Source organism: Mastomys coucha, unplaced genomic scaffold (genome assembly GCF_008632895.1).
Source record: "Mastomys coucha isolate ucsf_1 unplaced genomic scaffold, UCSF_Mcou_1 pScaffold23, whole genome shotgun sequence".
Lineage (NCBI taxonomy): Eukaryota > Metazoa > Chordata > Mammalia > Rodentia > Muridae > Mastomys > Mastomys coucha.
This window is the reverse complement of record NW_022196906.1, coordinates 39,668,612-39,683,635: the sequence shown is the minus strand read 5'-3', so window position 1 is coordinate 39,683,635 and position 15,024 is coordinate 39,668,612. Positions and strand designations below refer to the sequence as shown.

Here is a 15,024-nt window from a genome sequence, read left to right as displayed (position 1 = left end):
GAGAGAGAGAGAGAGAGAGAGAGAGAGAGAGAGAGAGAAAGACAGAGACACAGAGACACAGAGAGACACAGGGAGACAGAGAGAGACACACACAGAGAGAGACACACACAGAGAGACACAGAAAGAGAGAGAAGGACAGGGAGAGAGAGAGGGGACAGGGACAGGGAGAGAGACAGAGACTGCCTGCCTGCCTGGATCCTCCTCTGGAGGCATCAAGACCCCATCTCCTATCTCAACCTGATGCAGGGTCAGATCCAGCTGTCATCTTTTCTGTGTGTGAGGAGACATGTTCCTGTTCTCCCCCATCTCTGGAGAACAGAGGCACTTTCATTTACTATCAGACTGTGGGGGCTTTTCTAGTTATCAGGGTGCTAATAGGATTTTTTTTTTATTTATACAAGGCCTCACTATGTATCTCTAGTTGACCTGGAGCTCACTGTGTAAATCAGGGTGGCTTTGATTTCACAGAGTTTTGCCTGCCTCTGTCTCCCAAGTGCTGGGACTAAAGATGTGTGCCACCTCAGCCAGCAGAGTGTTTTTAAGAACCAGGCTTTAAATTTTCTGCCAATCAGTTGTTAGAATTTCTTAACTCCATAGTCTCTTTTTGCACCCCCCAAACATATGGAGACACAGTGCAGCCTAGAAGAACAAGGGTAGCTTGGCTCTTCTACATTTTCTTCAAAGGAGAAACTGAGCCTAGAATGAGGGGAAATCTTGGGCAGAGAGGGGATGGGGGACCAGAAGGAAGTAGAGAGATATAGGAATTCAGAGACATGGTTAGACAGGTTGATGTCCTACAGATAGGCCAAGGGGCAGAGCATCAACAAGTGAGGGATAGAGAGCAGTCTCATGGGCTCAGGCTATATTTGTTGAGTGGATCAAGGCCCCTTGAGAGCCAGTTGGTAAGAGCAGATGGGGGTGGCAAGTGTGTTGGTTAAGTGTTGTTAATTTGACACAAATTAGAGACATCTGGGAACCTCAGTTGAGAAATTGTCTCCAGTTTGGCCTGTAAGTTGGTGGAGCATTTTTTTGATTAGTGGTTAATGTAGGAGGAGCCAGTCCTCTGTGGGCAGGGCCACCTTTGTACAGGTGGTCTTGGGTTTCACAAGAAAGCAGGAGGAGTAAGTCATGGAGAGAAAGCCATGGTCCCTGCTTTAGTTGATGCCTCTGGGATCCTGCCTTGACTTCCCTCAGTGACGGATTGTGACCTGGGAGTGTAAAAGGGATGAGACAGACCCTTTCTCCCTCAAGTGGCTTTTGGGCAGTGTTTTATCACACAGCAGTAGAAAGCAAACAAAAACACCCAGAAAGCTCCTGCTGCCTGCAGGATCAATGTAGGCCCAGGCCCTAGGTCTGCCTGGAAGAACCTGACCCTTTGCTCCCAACCTTGTGGCTTCCCTCACCATCCTCCAAGGTGGTGGCATTGATCTCACTGGATGAGGGCCCCGTGCCGGCCCGGTTGAAGGCTTGGACCACCACGCCATACTGAGCGAACTTCTTGAGGTTATCCAGGGTGTAGACCTCGCTGTCTCCTGTTGCTTTCATTTCTACGATGCTGTACTGCCCATTGCTGCCGGGGCTGTTCTCCCTGTAGCCAATCTGGTATCCCCGGATGACTCCATTCTGCAGCTCCTTCTTTGGTGCCTGTGGACCAGGGGAAGGGCCGACGGGAAGGGACAAAGACACAGTGACCCTCTGAGATGTTTTTGTTCTTAGAGCCAAGGGTACATCATTACTCTGTGCCCAGACCCTGAAAAGCTCCTGTTTCACTTGGATTGAACCCTTGGGACATTATGGCTACCCTGGCCCTCTGTGACCTTGATACTCAGATGCAGACCCATCCTCTCACATAGCCTTCTATACAGTTCTTACCAGACTCATGACTGTCCCCACTATGATCTCTCTCCTCTGTCATGTCCTTGAGGAGAGGTCCCCTTCTTTATGAGACGGCTGTTAGCCATTACTGGGTTATCCTAGCCTCTGATATTTATTCCTTGGCTTCTGACATTCTATAGACTTTACTTATGTGTTTGAACACCTGCCCCAGTAGAACCCAAAGATGAAGCGTATTGACTCTTTAGTGTATCTGTGTCTATAATGGTGTGTGTCATAGAGTGTGCTCTGAGTACAGTGTGTGTGTGTGTGTGTGTGTGTGTGAATAAATTGGGCTATTACTTGGATGCTAAGGGGTCTAGAGGAACTGAACTTAGACAAAATGATCTGAGAGAGGGAGAGAGAGAGATGTAAGCAACGAATTTAAATAAAAGTAAGTGTCCTGTACTTCCTGTTCACACACATTGGGAGGATTATTATCGATAAGAATGTTGTGAAAAATTAGTACCCTCACCCACTGCTGGCAGGAATGTCAAGTAGTATAGCAATAGTACAAGCAATCTGGCTGTTTCTCAAGCAGCCAGACATTAAGTCGCCACATTTTCCACGAGACTGTACGATCCTACTTCTGGGTATAAACCCCACAGGACTGAAAGCAGGGACTCGTGTTTCTTGGATATCTGTGTCCACAGTAGACTTATTCACAACCAACGAAAGGATCAACGATATGTGGTTTGTCCGCATAGTGGACTATTACGCAGCCAGGAAAGGAGTGGAATGTTGACATAGGTTACTGGCTCAATGAACTAAGGCAAATGCACTCCATAAAGTAAGTTAGTCACAAAAGACAGGCACCATAGAGTTCTCGTTACAGAGGGTTCTGGACTGAGTGAATTCACAGAACTGGAAACAGAAGTTTGTAGGGGATGGGAGGAGGAGTTAAGGGCATAGAGTTCAGTCGAGGTAATGGACAAGTATTGAAAAATAGCTCATGGTGATGGCTAAACGGTTCTATGAATGTGCTAACTGGCACTGAATTGTATTTTTTTAAAAGAATTATTTATTTATTATACGTAAGTGCACTGTATCTATCTTCAGATATCCCAGAAGAGGGCATCAGATCTCATTACGAATGTCTGGGAGCCACCATGTGGTTGCTGGGATTTGAACTCACAACCTTCAGTAGAGCAGTCAGTGCTCTTAACTACTGAGCCATCTCTCCAGCCCCCCTGAACTGTATTTTTTAAATAAAAAAAAATGTGTGGTGTGTATGTGGTGTACGTGTATGTTCCGTGTGTATGTGAGGGTGTGTGCGCATGTGGAGATCTAAAGGTCTTCCTCCATCACTCTCTACCTTATTTTTTTTTTAAAATAATCTTTCTTTTTTTTTAAGATTTACTTATTTATTATATGTAAATACACTGTAGCTATCTTCAGACACACCAGAAAAGGGCATCAGATCTCATTATGGGTGGTTGTGAGCCACCATGTGGTTGCTGGGATTTGAACTCAGGACCTTTGGAAGAGCAGTCAGTGCTCTTACCCGCTGAGCCATCTCTCCAGCCCTCTACCTTATTTTTGAGGTAGACTCTCTCATTGGTTCTTTTGTACTTTCTTTGTTTTGGCTAAATCCAAGAGCCTTCTGTCTCTGACCTCCAGTCGCTGCTGCGTTTGACTGCTAGACTTTTATGTGGCTTTTGGAGTCAGAGCTCAGGTCTTCATGCTTGCCCAGCAAGCACTTTACCCATTGAGCCAACTCCCCAGCCTCCTGAACAGCACTCTTAAACATGGCTACGAAGTATAAATTTGGTACTAAAAATCTTCTGAAGATAAAAAAACAAAAAACAAACAAACAAAAAACCATAAAGACTGCTTGACTTTTGCCTGGCTCAGATCCTCCCAGAATAGGCTGCATTGCCCCAGACACAGTGGTCAGGGATGGGGCCATGATGAGGATGGGGCATGATGAGGGCAGGGCATGATGAGGGTGAAGCATGATGAGGGCAGGACATGATGAGGACAGAGCATGATGAAGGCGGGGCATGGTGAGGGTGGGGCATGATGAGGGCAGGGCATGATGAAGGTGGGGCATGATGAGGGTGGGGCATGTTGAGGGCAGGGTACGATGAGGGCGGGGCATGATGAGGGTGGAGCATGATGAGGGCAGAGCCTGTGGGCAGCCCAAAGATGAAAGGTCTGAGATGTCAAGTGGGTGCTGGTGGGAATGAAGGACCAATTCCAAAGGACTGGAAGAACAGAGCAGAGACCATTGTAACAGCATGAGTCCAGTCTGGGAAGTGTTCTCACTCCCAGCTTGAGTCCTGGTATATATAAACTCTGCTGCACGTAATCATGCACACATACAGGTGTCTTGAGAGAAGACAAAGACACACAAACACTGATATATGGCAGGATCTCACATGACTCCCCCAGCCCCGCCACCAACACACTCCCGGCTGTGTAATCCATTCCTGTGAAGTGCTATGAACACATGTTCAAATCCTTCCAAACACAACCTAATCCCTACACCTGCCCAAAGCCAGATGCAGTTAGATCCTCAAATAGAAACTGGCTTCTTTAGGGACAGGGCCTGCCCAACTTTAAATTGAGATAGCACAGCCACTTCTGTGCATATAAAACCAGCTAGAACCAGTGTTTTGAAGACAATGAAGTTAATTTAAAGGCCCACCTTTTATTGTACGAAAAAATAGTGAGATAAAAAAACAATTAAGTTCGTAAAATAGCCACACTGTTTCTTTTAATTCAATGAATGTTTTAAATTAATTGCATTTTTAAGATCACTGTTAACTCAATAAAATTAAGTTTTTAATTTAATGTAATTGTTTTGAACTCACTAAATAGGTGTGTGTGTGTGTGTGTGTGTGTGTGTGTGTGTGTAAGTGTGCGTTTAATTGACTTGACTTTTTGCTATCGTCTTCTCTCTGCACTTGGGCAATTCTGCACGTTAGCCTGAAAGTGGGAAGATCTGTGTAGCTGGAGCTTGTGCACACTCATGGCACACTTAGATACCTACTTGAGGCACACACTCATCTTCAAGAGCACAATACACTCATTTTTACACTACATACACTCTGCTATTGCATCACACAGTCAACGTTGCTATACAGTACCTCATTGCCTTACATAGCCAGGAGTATATATCCCATGGCCTAGCCTTGTACTTATCACAGAGGTTTGTCTGCATCATGCATACACCTATATACTTGACCCAGGGCTACCTTTGTCTAGTTCTATCTCTGTGCATACAACCCAGGGCTATCTGTACTACATCAGACACCTATGCACATGACCCAGGGCCATGTATACCATGATATGCTTGTACACAGACCACAGCCACACACACTGGCAGAAGCACTCAGGTGCCCCTGATGTACGTGCATCTTTTTCAAATGTATACAAACCTTGACATACCTTCCCTCCCTCTCTCTGTCACTCACTTTTCTCTCTTCTTCTTCCTTTTCTTTCTCCCTACAACCCTTACCCCTCCCAAACATGCACACTCGGGATTTAAATCAATCTTAACAATATTTCTCTGAAGCATTAAGAAATCAATAGGGCTGATTGCAAATTTATGTCATAAAGCAGGGGTGATCCATCTCACAGAGAGTCTTAAAGCGGAGTGACTTATCTTTCAAGTGAATCTTTATTTTTCATTAATCTGTTCTCGGTGTGAAAAAAAAAAATCCCCACGAGAAGTCAGTGCCCAAATTTATTGACTTGCTGGCTCATTCTGAAGTTCTAACTTTCTAATCAATTTTATTTTTCATTATGAGACTTTAGAGAAATAAATTTGATTCTAAATTTTTATCGACCTCTGCTCTGGGTTAGAACTTTGTAGCAAATGCCTCGGTAGTGTTTTACACAGTTCTCTGGCTCCACCTCGGGGCTCCCTCTGTGTAGTCCCAAGAGATGAGTTCAGAACTGGGATGCTGACAGGAGTGGGGGTGGGGACTGAGCCTTATCTTCAGCTTCTGGGCAAAACTCTGGGGCCCAGATCTGAATCTTGAGGGCTTTTTCTAGGGGGCATGTCTGTGAGGAATTTCTAAGATCAGGTTAATGGAGATGGGAAGACTCATCCTAAGTGGGAGTGACTCCCTTCATGGACGTCCCTACTGAATGAAGAGGAGAAAGCGTGCTTGCTGACTGTGCACACTACCTTGTGAGCCTTCCCCACCATGATGGACTGACCCCTCAAACCATGAGCCCAAATCGACCCTCTGTCCTTAAGTTGCTGAAGTCAATTATTTTATCACAGTTACGAGAAAAGTAGCTGATACAAGGCCCCAGGTAGGAGCACATCTTCTGGCCGTTTCTCTCGGGAGAGAAGAGACTAGGCTGTTCCTGCTGTGTGAGCATGCACACACATGCCGAAGACTGATTACTCATGAAGATGAAGCCACTCCGGGGCCCTTGTCAAGACTGGAATGCACTTGGAGGACCGAGACCACGTCCAAAGAAGCTTTTTTTACCCCCACCCCTACCCCAGAACTCTGTTTTGTATACTTTAGTGGGGAAATGGGTCTGGGAATCCAGTCTGTGTGCCTTGGACTCTGTCTTATATCTGAGCAACTATAGGCAAGTTGCCTCGAATCTCAACACCCTTGGCCTCCTCAGCTGACTATTGATGAAAGTACCTTTCTGGTTACTCTCAAGAATAGAGAGAGGGCCAGATGAGTTCCTTCAGGGGCAAGTCCTGGGGACTGGATGCTGCAGAGTTTCAGGAAGGCATGGAGTTACTGGGTCATCTGTGCACGTGGAAGGAACAGGACCAGAACTCTCTAAGAGGACTCCAACTCTTGGTCCTGCTCATCTCCTGCTCATCTCCTGGCTCATCAGTGGAGCCTCCTCTAAGACATTTTTAAGCAGCAGCTGCCTCAGCTGCCTATGTTCTCAGGCCCTTGCAGAGACTGTGCACACTGGCCATTAACCATTTCTCTCTGAAACTTTCCCAGGCCTAGAAGGCCAGCTAGTGTTTTTCAGTGTTTCAAAAACAACCCTGGATTGGAGAGATGGCTCAGTGGGTAAAGGCACTTGCTGTCAAGTTTGACTGTCTGAATTGTCTCACAAAGACCCACATGATAGAAGAAGATAACTGACTCCCACAAGTTTTTTTGCCCTCTTCCCTCTGCATATGTGCTTCGGGACACATAAGGGTGCATGCATTTAAACACACACACACACACACACACACACACACACACACACACACACATACACACACACGCACCCCTCTGATTTTACCCTGATGCTTTAGGGCACAAAATCAAATTGAGTTCCTACCCTCTAATGTGGTAACATTGGATTTAAGGATGATCTGGTAAGTGGGCAGAACCACATTGGCACTGGCAAGTTCTTCATCTCATCCCTTGTCAGGTGTGGTCCCTCGCCAGATGGCCAGGATGTAAGGGAGCAAAGATTGAGAAGACACCTTCCCTTTACCTTCCTCTTCTCCCACCCTTTGACTGTACCCATGCCTAGTGAGAAAACAGACATGGGTACCATATGAAAAGAGAATAGTGAGCCTGCTGGATTCACAGGTGGATGGAAGAGGGGCAGGCAAGATGGCTTCTCACTTACCTTCCAGGTCACCTGGATGCTCTGTGAAGTCACTGGTTGCAAGGTGACATCCATGGGAGGCCCATCGGGAGCTGGGGACACAGAAGAAGCGACAGTGAGTCACATCTTGGGAGAGGAAACAATCCTGTGTCCTCGTGTACACTTGAAGAACTTCTGAGGAGGGGAAGTCCACACACAGATGACAGAGTTGGTAGCTGACTATCAGAGCTGGACCTGGTAGTTTAACTTTGTAATTATTCATAATATTGTGCTCCTATGACTTAGGAGTGTCTCTGTATCATTTTGTTTTACAATGACACACATAAGAAAGAACAGCAAGAGAAATCTTTAATTTTTTTTTTAATGAAAAATCTGGGGCTAGCTGGACAGCTCAATCAGTAAGGTATTTGGTTTGTAACTCCAAGGGCATGAGTTCCATTCCCAGAACCCATGTAAAAACACCTGAATGTAATGAGCTGAGTAACACTGCCAGTCCCAACTCAGGCAGGTGGAAGCAGATAGATCCCTGGGCCTTACTGGACAGCCAGTTTAGTCTGCTTAGTAGATTTTAGGCCAGTGTGAGACTTTGCCTCGAAAAAGGGTAGATAGTACCTAAGGCTGTCCTCTGGCCCTGACATACACCTGTATATAAGGGTGTGTGCACCTGCCTACTCCCTCCTGACCCCACCTACACACACATGCACACACACACACACACACACACACACACACAGACAAAAGTCACTGGCCCAGAGGGCCCTTGCAGAGCCCTACATATTTCCTTCCCACATAGGCGAGAGCCCAGGGAAGCAAGGCAGGACCATGGACAAACAAACAATCCCGCAGAAAACTGTGGCCTCTCTATGACTCATAAAATACATTTCTGGATCTCTATCTATTCTCTCCAAACTACAAACCCACTGTGAATAAGTAGGGTTGGTGGAGGCTGGTGTCCATGAGTCCCAAGACGGTGGGTAGTGGGGGCAGGGTACAAGATAGGTGCTCACCAGCCTCTTCCGTACTGATGGTAAGCTCCTTGCTAGGCTCGCTGCGCCCAATCTTGTTGAAGGAGTACATGCGGATGCTGTACACCGATGCGGGGTGTAAGTCCACGATGTTTGCCTGGTTGATGGTTGGGGAGATGTTGCGTGTGGACTGCTTAAAATCCCAGGAATCTGTAAAGGAGACAACCATTTCAAAACACAGCCTTGCAAACTCTGCGAGCTGTCCCCACCCCAGCCTCAAGTGTCAACCTATCCTAGTTACAGTTTGGATGCCAGAGGTATCCAGCTTACATCAACAGCAGAGAGAGAGGAGAGGTCTTCATAACTTCACAGGGACTACAAAGGTTCCTTTTGAAAAAGCTCTAGCTTGGGAGAAGCTAGATTTTCCTTTGTCCTGGGCAGCCTGTGAGCTAAACTGAAGACAAGGTTAGACAAGGTGCTTTCTAATGTCCACTAAGGTCATCATTTGCTCACTATCCCTGGGTCTGATGGACAGTACCTTTCTTATTGCATCTTTTGGTACATCTGAGACTTACCATTCTGATTGTGAGATACCCATTCACCCAGGGTCTCTGTGGGAAAGGGGAAGTGAGGGCCCCCCCCCTTCCTCCTGCTCTCTGCTTCTGTATCTCCCTTCCTTGTGAACCCATGACAGGATCTGAGAGCTCTGTGTGAGGATGGAGGGGACAGACCAAGTGCCAGAGTGTGCAGCCTCACCCCACCCTCTTTCCTGTAGCAGCTACATAAATGTGAGGTATCAAAATCTTCAGAATGAGGGGCCAACAAAAGGATTCATGTGTTCACAATTCAACTCATGCAAGGAGACTAGCAGTCTGTTCCATTTCAGAGCTAATGTTTAACAAAATTGTAGAACATGGAAAATGCCAGATAAATGCATCTCTGGGATCCTATGGCTGTAAACATTATACCTCTCCAGAGGAACACAGCCATTCACCCATGCTTGCTGTCCCCACCAGGGGACACTAGAACAAGATGAAGAGAGGCTGCAGTTACAATGATGGCTGAGTCAGGACCTTCCCAACCCAGAGTACTTGATCAGGTAACTCCCCCCTCCCCTTTAGCACTTTGGGAGAAAATGGCAAAGACCAAGGAAGCAAGTTGAGAGTGGGGCTTACAAGTGTTCTCTGGGCATGTTTAGATACCCCTGCTCATACTAACAGTCTGTGCTTGGAAATCCACTGTGGCATACAGTGTTCTGAAAAAGTCTCAGTGGAAAAGATTAAGCCATGTTTCTACAGTTTAATTTTGAAGGCCGGAAAGGAGGCTACAATTGTAGGCAGATTTTAGGGGGATAGTTTTAATGCAGGTGTGAGCATGTATGCATATGTGCACCCAAGTGTGTTAGCATGGGTGTAGAGGCTGGAGGATAATTTCAGTGTTCCTCAGTTACCTTCTACCATAGTTTTTTTGTTTTTGTTTTTGAGACAGGGGCTCTTACTGAAGCTAGAACTCACTATCAGGTTAGACTGCTTTGCTTGCAAGCCCCAGGGATCCTCCTGTTGCTGCCTCCCCTAATGCTGGGTTGCAAATGCATGCCACTGTGCTTGCTATTTTAATGTGGTGTCTGGGGATTGAACTCTGGTCCCCGTGTTTGCTAATGAGTGAGCTATCTCTCAGCCTTTAGGAAGATACTTAAAACTTTCTGTTACATGTAATAAAATAAATGCGTGAATCTCTGCATGTGTGTGTATGAGTACATACATGTGTGCATACAATACAGGGAATCATGTGGATATGGAGGTTAGAGGACAACTTGCAGGAGTCAATTTTCTCTACCATATGAGTTTACTCACTGAGCCAGCTTGACAATCCAAAGCATATATATATATATATATATATATATATATACATGCATGCACACATACATGTATGTATGTAGCTTGAGCACGTCAGAATGCTATTATTTCATTTCTGGTTAAATGAGGTGTTGATTCCTTTAAAAACACAGCTCTCAGCTGCACAGGCTTAGCATCTGTGAAGGGCACTTGCCCAATTCCAGCCTGTAGTTTTGCATTTAATTCATCGGTTGCTGGAGCCAAACTAACAACATGGCAGGCTGTGGATTCTCAGAAACACATTATTTTCTTCTTGTCTTTAAAAACACCCCAGCCACCCAGAGATTCTCTCTGGGGCTGACAGGTGAAGCCAGAATTGCAAATAGCAGACTCCTACCTGCCACGGACACCCTTTTGATTTGGGATGGAACAGACTAGCCGTGCCGTGGCAGGTACTCATGGCTCTGTATGTAGGGTCCTGGGAGCTGGTGCCAGCTCACAAATCACATTGGGTTTGCCTGTGTTTATGGGAGCGGGAGAGTGATCAGAAGTCAGTGCATTCATTTTTGATGAGCACAGGCAAAGGGAAGAGCCGCGTGGGATGTGTCTGAAAACAGGGGCCACAAAGATGTACTGACATCCACTAGGCACCTGTGTGGTTCCAGGGGCAGCCGTGGATGACTTAAATATGCATCATTGACTCGTCGTGCCTTCCTCTGATGTTAGTGCTGTATCTCCACTGCACAGGGCCTCTGCATCAGCAAGTCCCATCACCCAGTTGGCCTGTCAGTGGGCTCTGCATGTCATCCTCTCCTTCCCCCTTTTTCTCTGGACACCCACTCCTTTCTAGGCTTTCTGAGAAAGCTCTTGGATTCTGCTTCTCTCCTGGGCCTGTTCTGCTGGCTTTCTGCAGCTGCAGCCCCCTGAGCTGCTTCCAGGTTCCAACCTATGCCCTCCTCACACGCCATACACTCCTCATACATAGGCTTCTTGGGCGTGATTCTGAACTTACTCTCTGTCTCCTTTACTATCCCGTCTGATAGCTTTTATGCACCATATGCTCTTGACTATATAAGGGATCTCTCTACCAATATCCCTAACCTGGCCCAAGTCATCATTGTCAATCCTCGGCTTTCTCTCCCAGCCTTCTCGACAGCTAATTGTGTGTCTGCTACCCTGCTTCTAGCTGTTCTGGACCCTACAGCTGCTATGCCTCCCGCATACATGGCTGAGACCCTCTCAAGGACACGTATTGTACTTAGGCTCCTTTCAAAGTGCAAATCGGATCCTGCCATCTCCTCCCACAAAACTCTTCAATCTCTCTCCCTTGCTACTGGGTAAAAAAGGAAATTTTACAGCAGGACCAAAGCCCCTGCAGCCTGGCTCATGTCCATCTCCTCAGCCTGTGTAGAGACCTCATCATAGGCCATTGTACAACATCGTATTTTGAAGCTCGCTGTTCTAGGAGCATTGCCCAAGAAGGTTCCCAGACCTTTGAAGTCAGGAGTCACGGCTAAGGCTTTGGTCCTTACTCCCACGTTTCAAGTATTGACTTCTCAAAACCTGTCACTGGCATTTAGATCAGAGTCACCTTCTTGGATTTTTACTTTGATTTTGGAGTCCCTCTGTGTTTTGTCTTTTCTTACTTGCCTTCCTCATTTGCCAGTCACAGGAATGAAGGGGATGGGCTGTCCCAGATAGCAGCTCCCCCCTCTTTCTAGTCACTTGTTTGTAGGTAGATTTGACCTTGTGTGCCCACCCCCCCACTTCCCCTCTGTTTTGTTTTGTTTTTCAAGACAGAGTTTCTTTTTGTAGCCTTGGCTGTCCTGGAGCTAGCTTGCTCTGAAGATCCTCAGACTCATAGAGATCTGCCTGCCTCTGCCTCCTGAGTGCTGGGATTAAAGATGTGTACTACCACCACCTTACTCCCAAATCATTTTTTGATGTTGGATTAGAACACCTCTCTCCTGGAGACCCTTCATGGCTGATGCCTCCGAGTCATGTTTGGAGGGCTCCCTGAGTTTCCAGGTTTGATCATGGCCATCTCTCTGATCCTGAACAGTTGAACTCAAAGGCCTGTTTTCTTCTGTTCTCTTTTCTGCTCTCTGGGAGCATTGCACTGGATTTGGTGAATATTGTCTCTTTCATATTCCCTTTCATATGTGCCTGCCTTGCCCAGATTAACATATTTCATTAAGGGCCCTCTCATCCTTTCTTCATCAAAGGGTTTATGATGCAGAATATTCTTCTTAAAAAGTAAGGAAGTGGCTGGGGAGATGTTTGTGCCTATTGCTCAGAAGGCTGCTTGCCGAAAGAAGCCTGGGCTTTGGCCGTTTTAGGAGCCACTTCACTGTAGAAGGTTCAGGGTACGAAGAGCTGCCTCAAGGGGAACATGAATCCAATCTCTGTGCCTGATTCCCCCCTTGCATCCCACTTCTGAAAGCACACCTTCTGCATGACACTCTCTCAGTGGCACAGAGATTCTTGAGGTCACAGCAGCAACTGGCAACATCTCAGTTACCAGCCACACCCCAGTTCCCACAGAATGACACACTAAACCATGTTGGCTCTTGCCATGGGGCCAGCACAGTCTCTACTATGGCTGCCCCCCAAGATAGTGTTCTGGGCTTTGAAGGCTATCCTCTGACAAGTCCATTCCTGTTCTGTGCTTGGTGAGCAGAGGCAAATGTGGCATCTGCATTTTTCAGTGCATGCAGCACCATCTGATAGATTTGTGTGGATGGTGCTATTTATCATTCAGATTCATGTATTATTACTCTACTGCCTCGGGCCGGGAAAAGACAGCATGAACATGGTGGCTCAGAAAGGGCAGGCTTGGTAATTTCCCTTGGAAAATTAGCATGATGAGCAACGTGGCAGAAAACCTGGCCAAGGTGCAGGGCCTCATGATCAGATGGTCGAGACCCAGCTTGGCTGTGGTCTGGGGCAGGAGGCAGAAGGGGTGGGGAACAGAGACACAAAAACAGCCATGGAAGGTTTCAATGTCATCATGTTCCATTCATCTTCACAACTTCCCCGAGAACAAAGATTCCCATCTCTGCTTTGCAAAGTGTTAGGGCTAAAGCTTGTGAGCTTGCCAAGCATTCAAGAGGCCCTGATGTGCTCAATCTCCAACACCACAAAATAAACAAACAAAAGCAAGAATTCTGTTTATAGGGCTGCACACTCATAATCTTAGCATTTGAGAGGCTGAGGCAGGAGGATAGCAAGTTTGAGGACAGCCTGAGCTATATAGAGAGTTCTAGGCCAGCCTGGCTTTAGGGCAAGATCTTGACTCAAAAATCACCCTACCTTCTAAGAAAAATGGAGAGAGATGCTCAAAGATGCTTAAAAATACTAAAGGCCACACAGTTCTGATATTTGGTCACTCCAAGTCTGCAGTTTTAGGAATGACTGTCATCTCTCTATTTTTATAGGTACAAAGAGGTGAGCTTAGATAACACACACATACACACACACACATGCACATGCACATGCACGCACACACGTACAAACATGCCTGCTTCCTTCCTCTTTTGAATCATTCTTCTGTTCCCTTGGATACAGTTCTCCATCCTCATGTAATACAGTTAACAGTGAATTGCATTTGATTGGATAGTGCTGTGTAATGGTTCTGAAAGTGTGTGTGTGTGTGTGTGTGTGCGCGCGTGCGCGCGTGTGTGCCATTTATGTTCTCTCTCCAAGGGCAACATTCTGCTTCCTAATTCATTCTCTTTTTCTACTACATGACTTTTGCATGATTCTGGGGACAGTGGGAAGATTGGCACGTGGCCCATGTGGCTGACTGACAGACATAAATTTCAGCCTGTAAGTCCCATAGGGCTCTAAACTACCTCATGAGGTCTTTGAGCTATTGGGGGAGGGGGGGACTACATTTGCCAAGGGCTCCCTCTAGCCTTATTATGCCAACTGCTTCTAGAATTCTCCATAACCATCCTCCACTAGATATTCTTCATTCTGCACCCACTTTATAGACTGGGAAACTGCGCCATGCTTGCATCCTTGTCTGTCTCAGTGACAGTGAGCTGAAGTTCTCCTGAAGCCCTTGCACCAATGTGCCAGGATGTGCTAGATGCTTGGTTGGGTGGATTCTTCTGGAGCAGGCCAGCCTTCGTGCCCCTGTCCAGCCTTCGTGCCCCTGCCCAGCCTTCCTGCCCCTGCCCAGCCTTCCTGCCCCTGCCCAGCCTTCCTGTCCCTGCCCAGCCTTCCTGCCCCTGCCCAGCCTTCCTGCCCCTGCCCAGCCTTCCTGCCCCTGTCCAGCCTTCTCACCCATGTCCAGGCTACTCCTCATGGTACTTTACTCAGTGAGAGCAGAGGAGGATAGGGTAGGGTGAAATGATATGGACATGTTTAAGAATAGCATTTCCCCTGGCTGCCTCTCTTCTATGTCTCCTTCCAGATGGGTGATGCTCTCAGTGAGCATTGCTCACTATCTGAGTTGAGCATGCCCTAGGAAGGGTTTCCATACATTAAAGAGGTTTGTCTGCAGAAAGGGTGAGTTAGGGAGTAGGCAGCAGTACAGTCAGGGTGGAGGGCAGAACAGCAGTTACAAAGAACATAGGAGCAGGGAGCCAAAATGTCCCAGGCACCCGCTACCCACAGAAGTGAAGTGTGCCTCTGGGAGGCTCCTGTGCAGCTTCCTGAGAGGCCTGGATGTAAGTCAGACACACTCAGCCTTCTTGCACCTCTGTCTCTGCTGTTACCATCTGCAGGGCTTCAAGTACCTCCTTGCTCTGCTATCATATGCCAGTTTTTAGCATGCATCCATCCTTGTGGGGGCTATGCGGTTTAAG

The 15,024-nt window shown here is 46.9% G+C and overlaps 1 protein-coding gene across 2 annotated transcripts in view; it reads right to left on the bottom strand.

Annotated features, from left to right (window-relative positions):
* The window catches only part of Dscaml1 (DS cell adhesion molecule like 1), a 322,519-nt gene that overhangs the window by 32,152 nt on the left and 275,343 nt on the right, over positions 1-15,024 (bottom strand). For both annotated transcript variants that reach the window (XM_031345842.1, XM_031345843.1), the window contains 3 exons: positions 8,418-8,585; positions 7,432-7,502; positions 1,404-1,644 (listed from right to left, as the gene is read on the bottom strand). In XM_031345842.1, the coding sequence (XP_031201702.1) occupies positions 1,404-1,644; positions 7,432-7,502; positions 8,418-8,585 (480 nt within the window). The remainder of the gene's footprint in view (positions 1-1,403; positions 1,645-7,431; positions 7,503-8,417; positions 8,586-15,024) is intronic.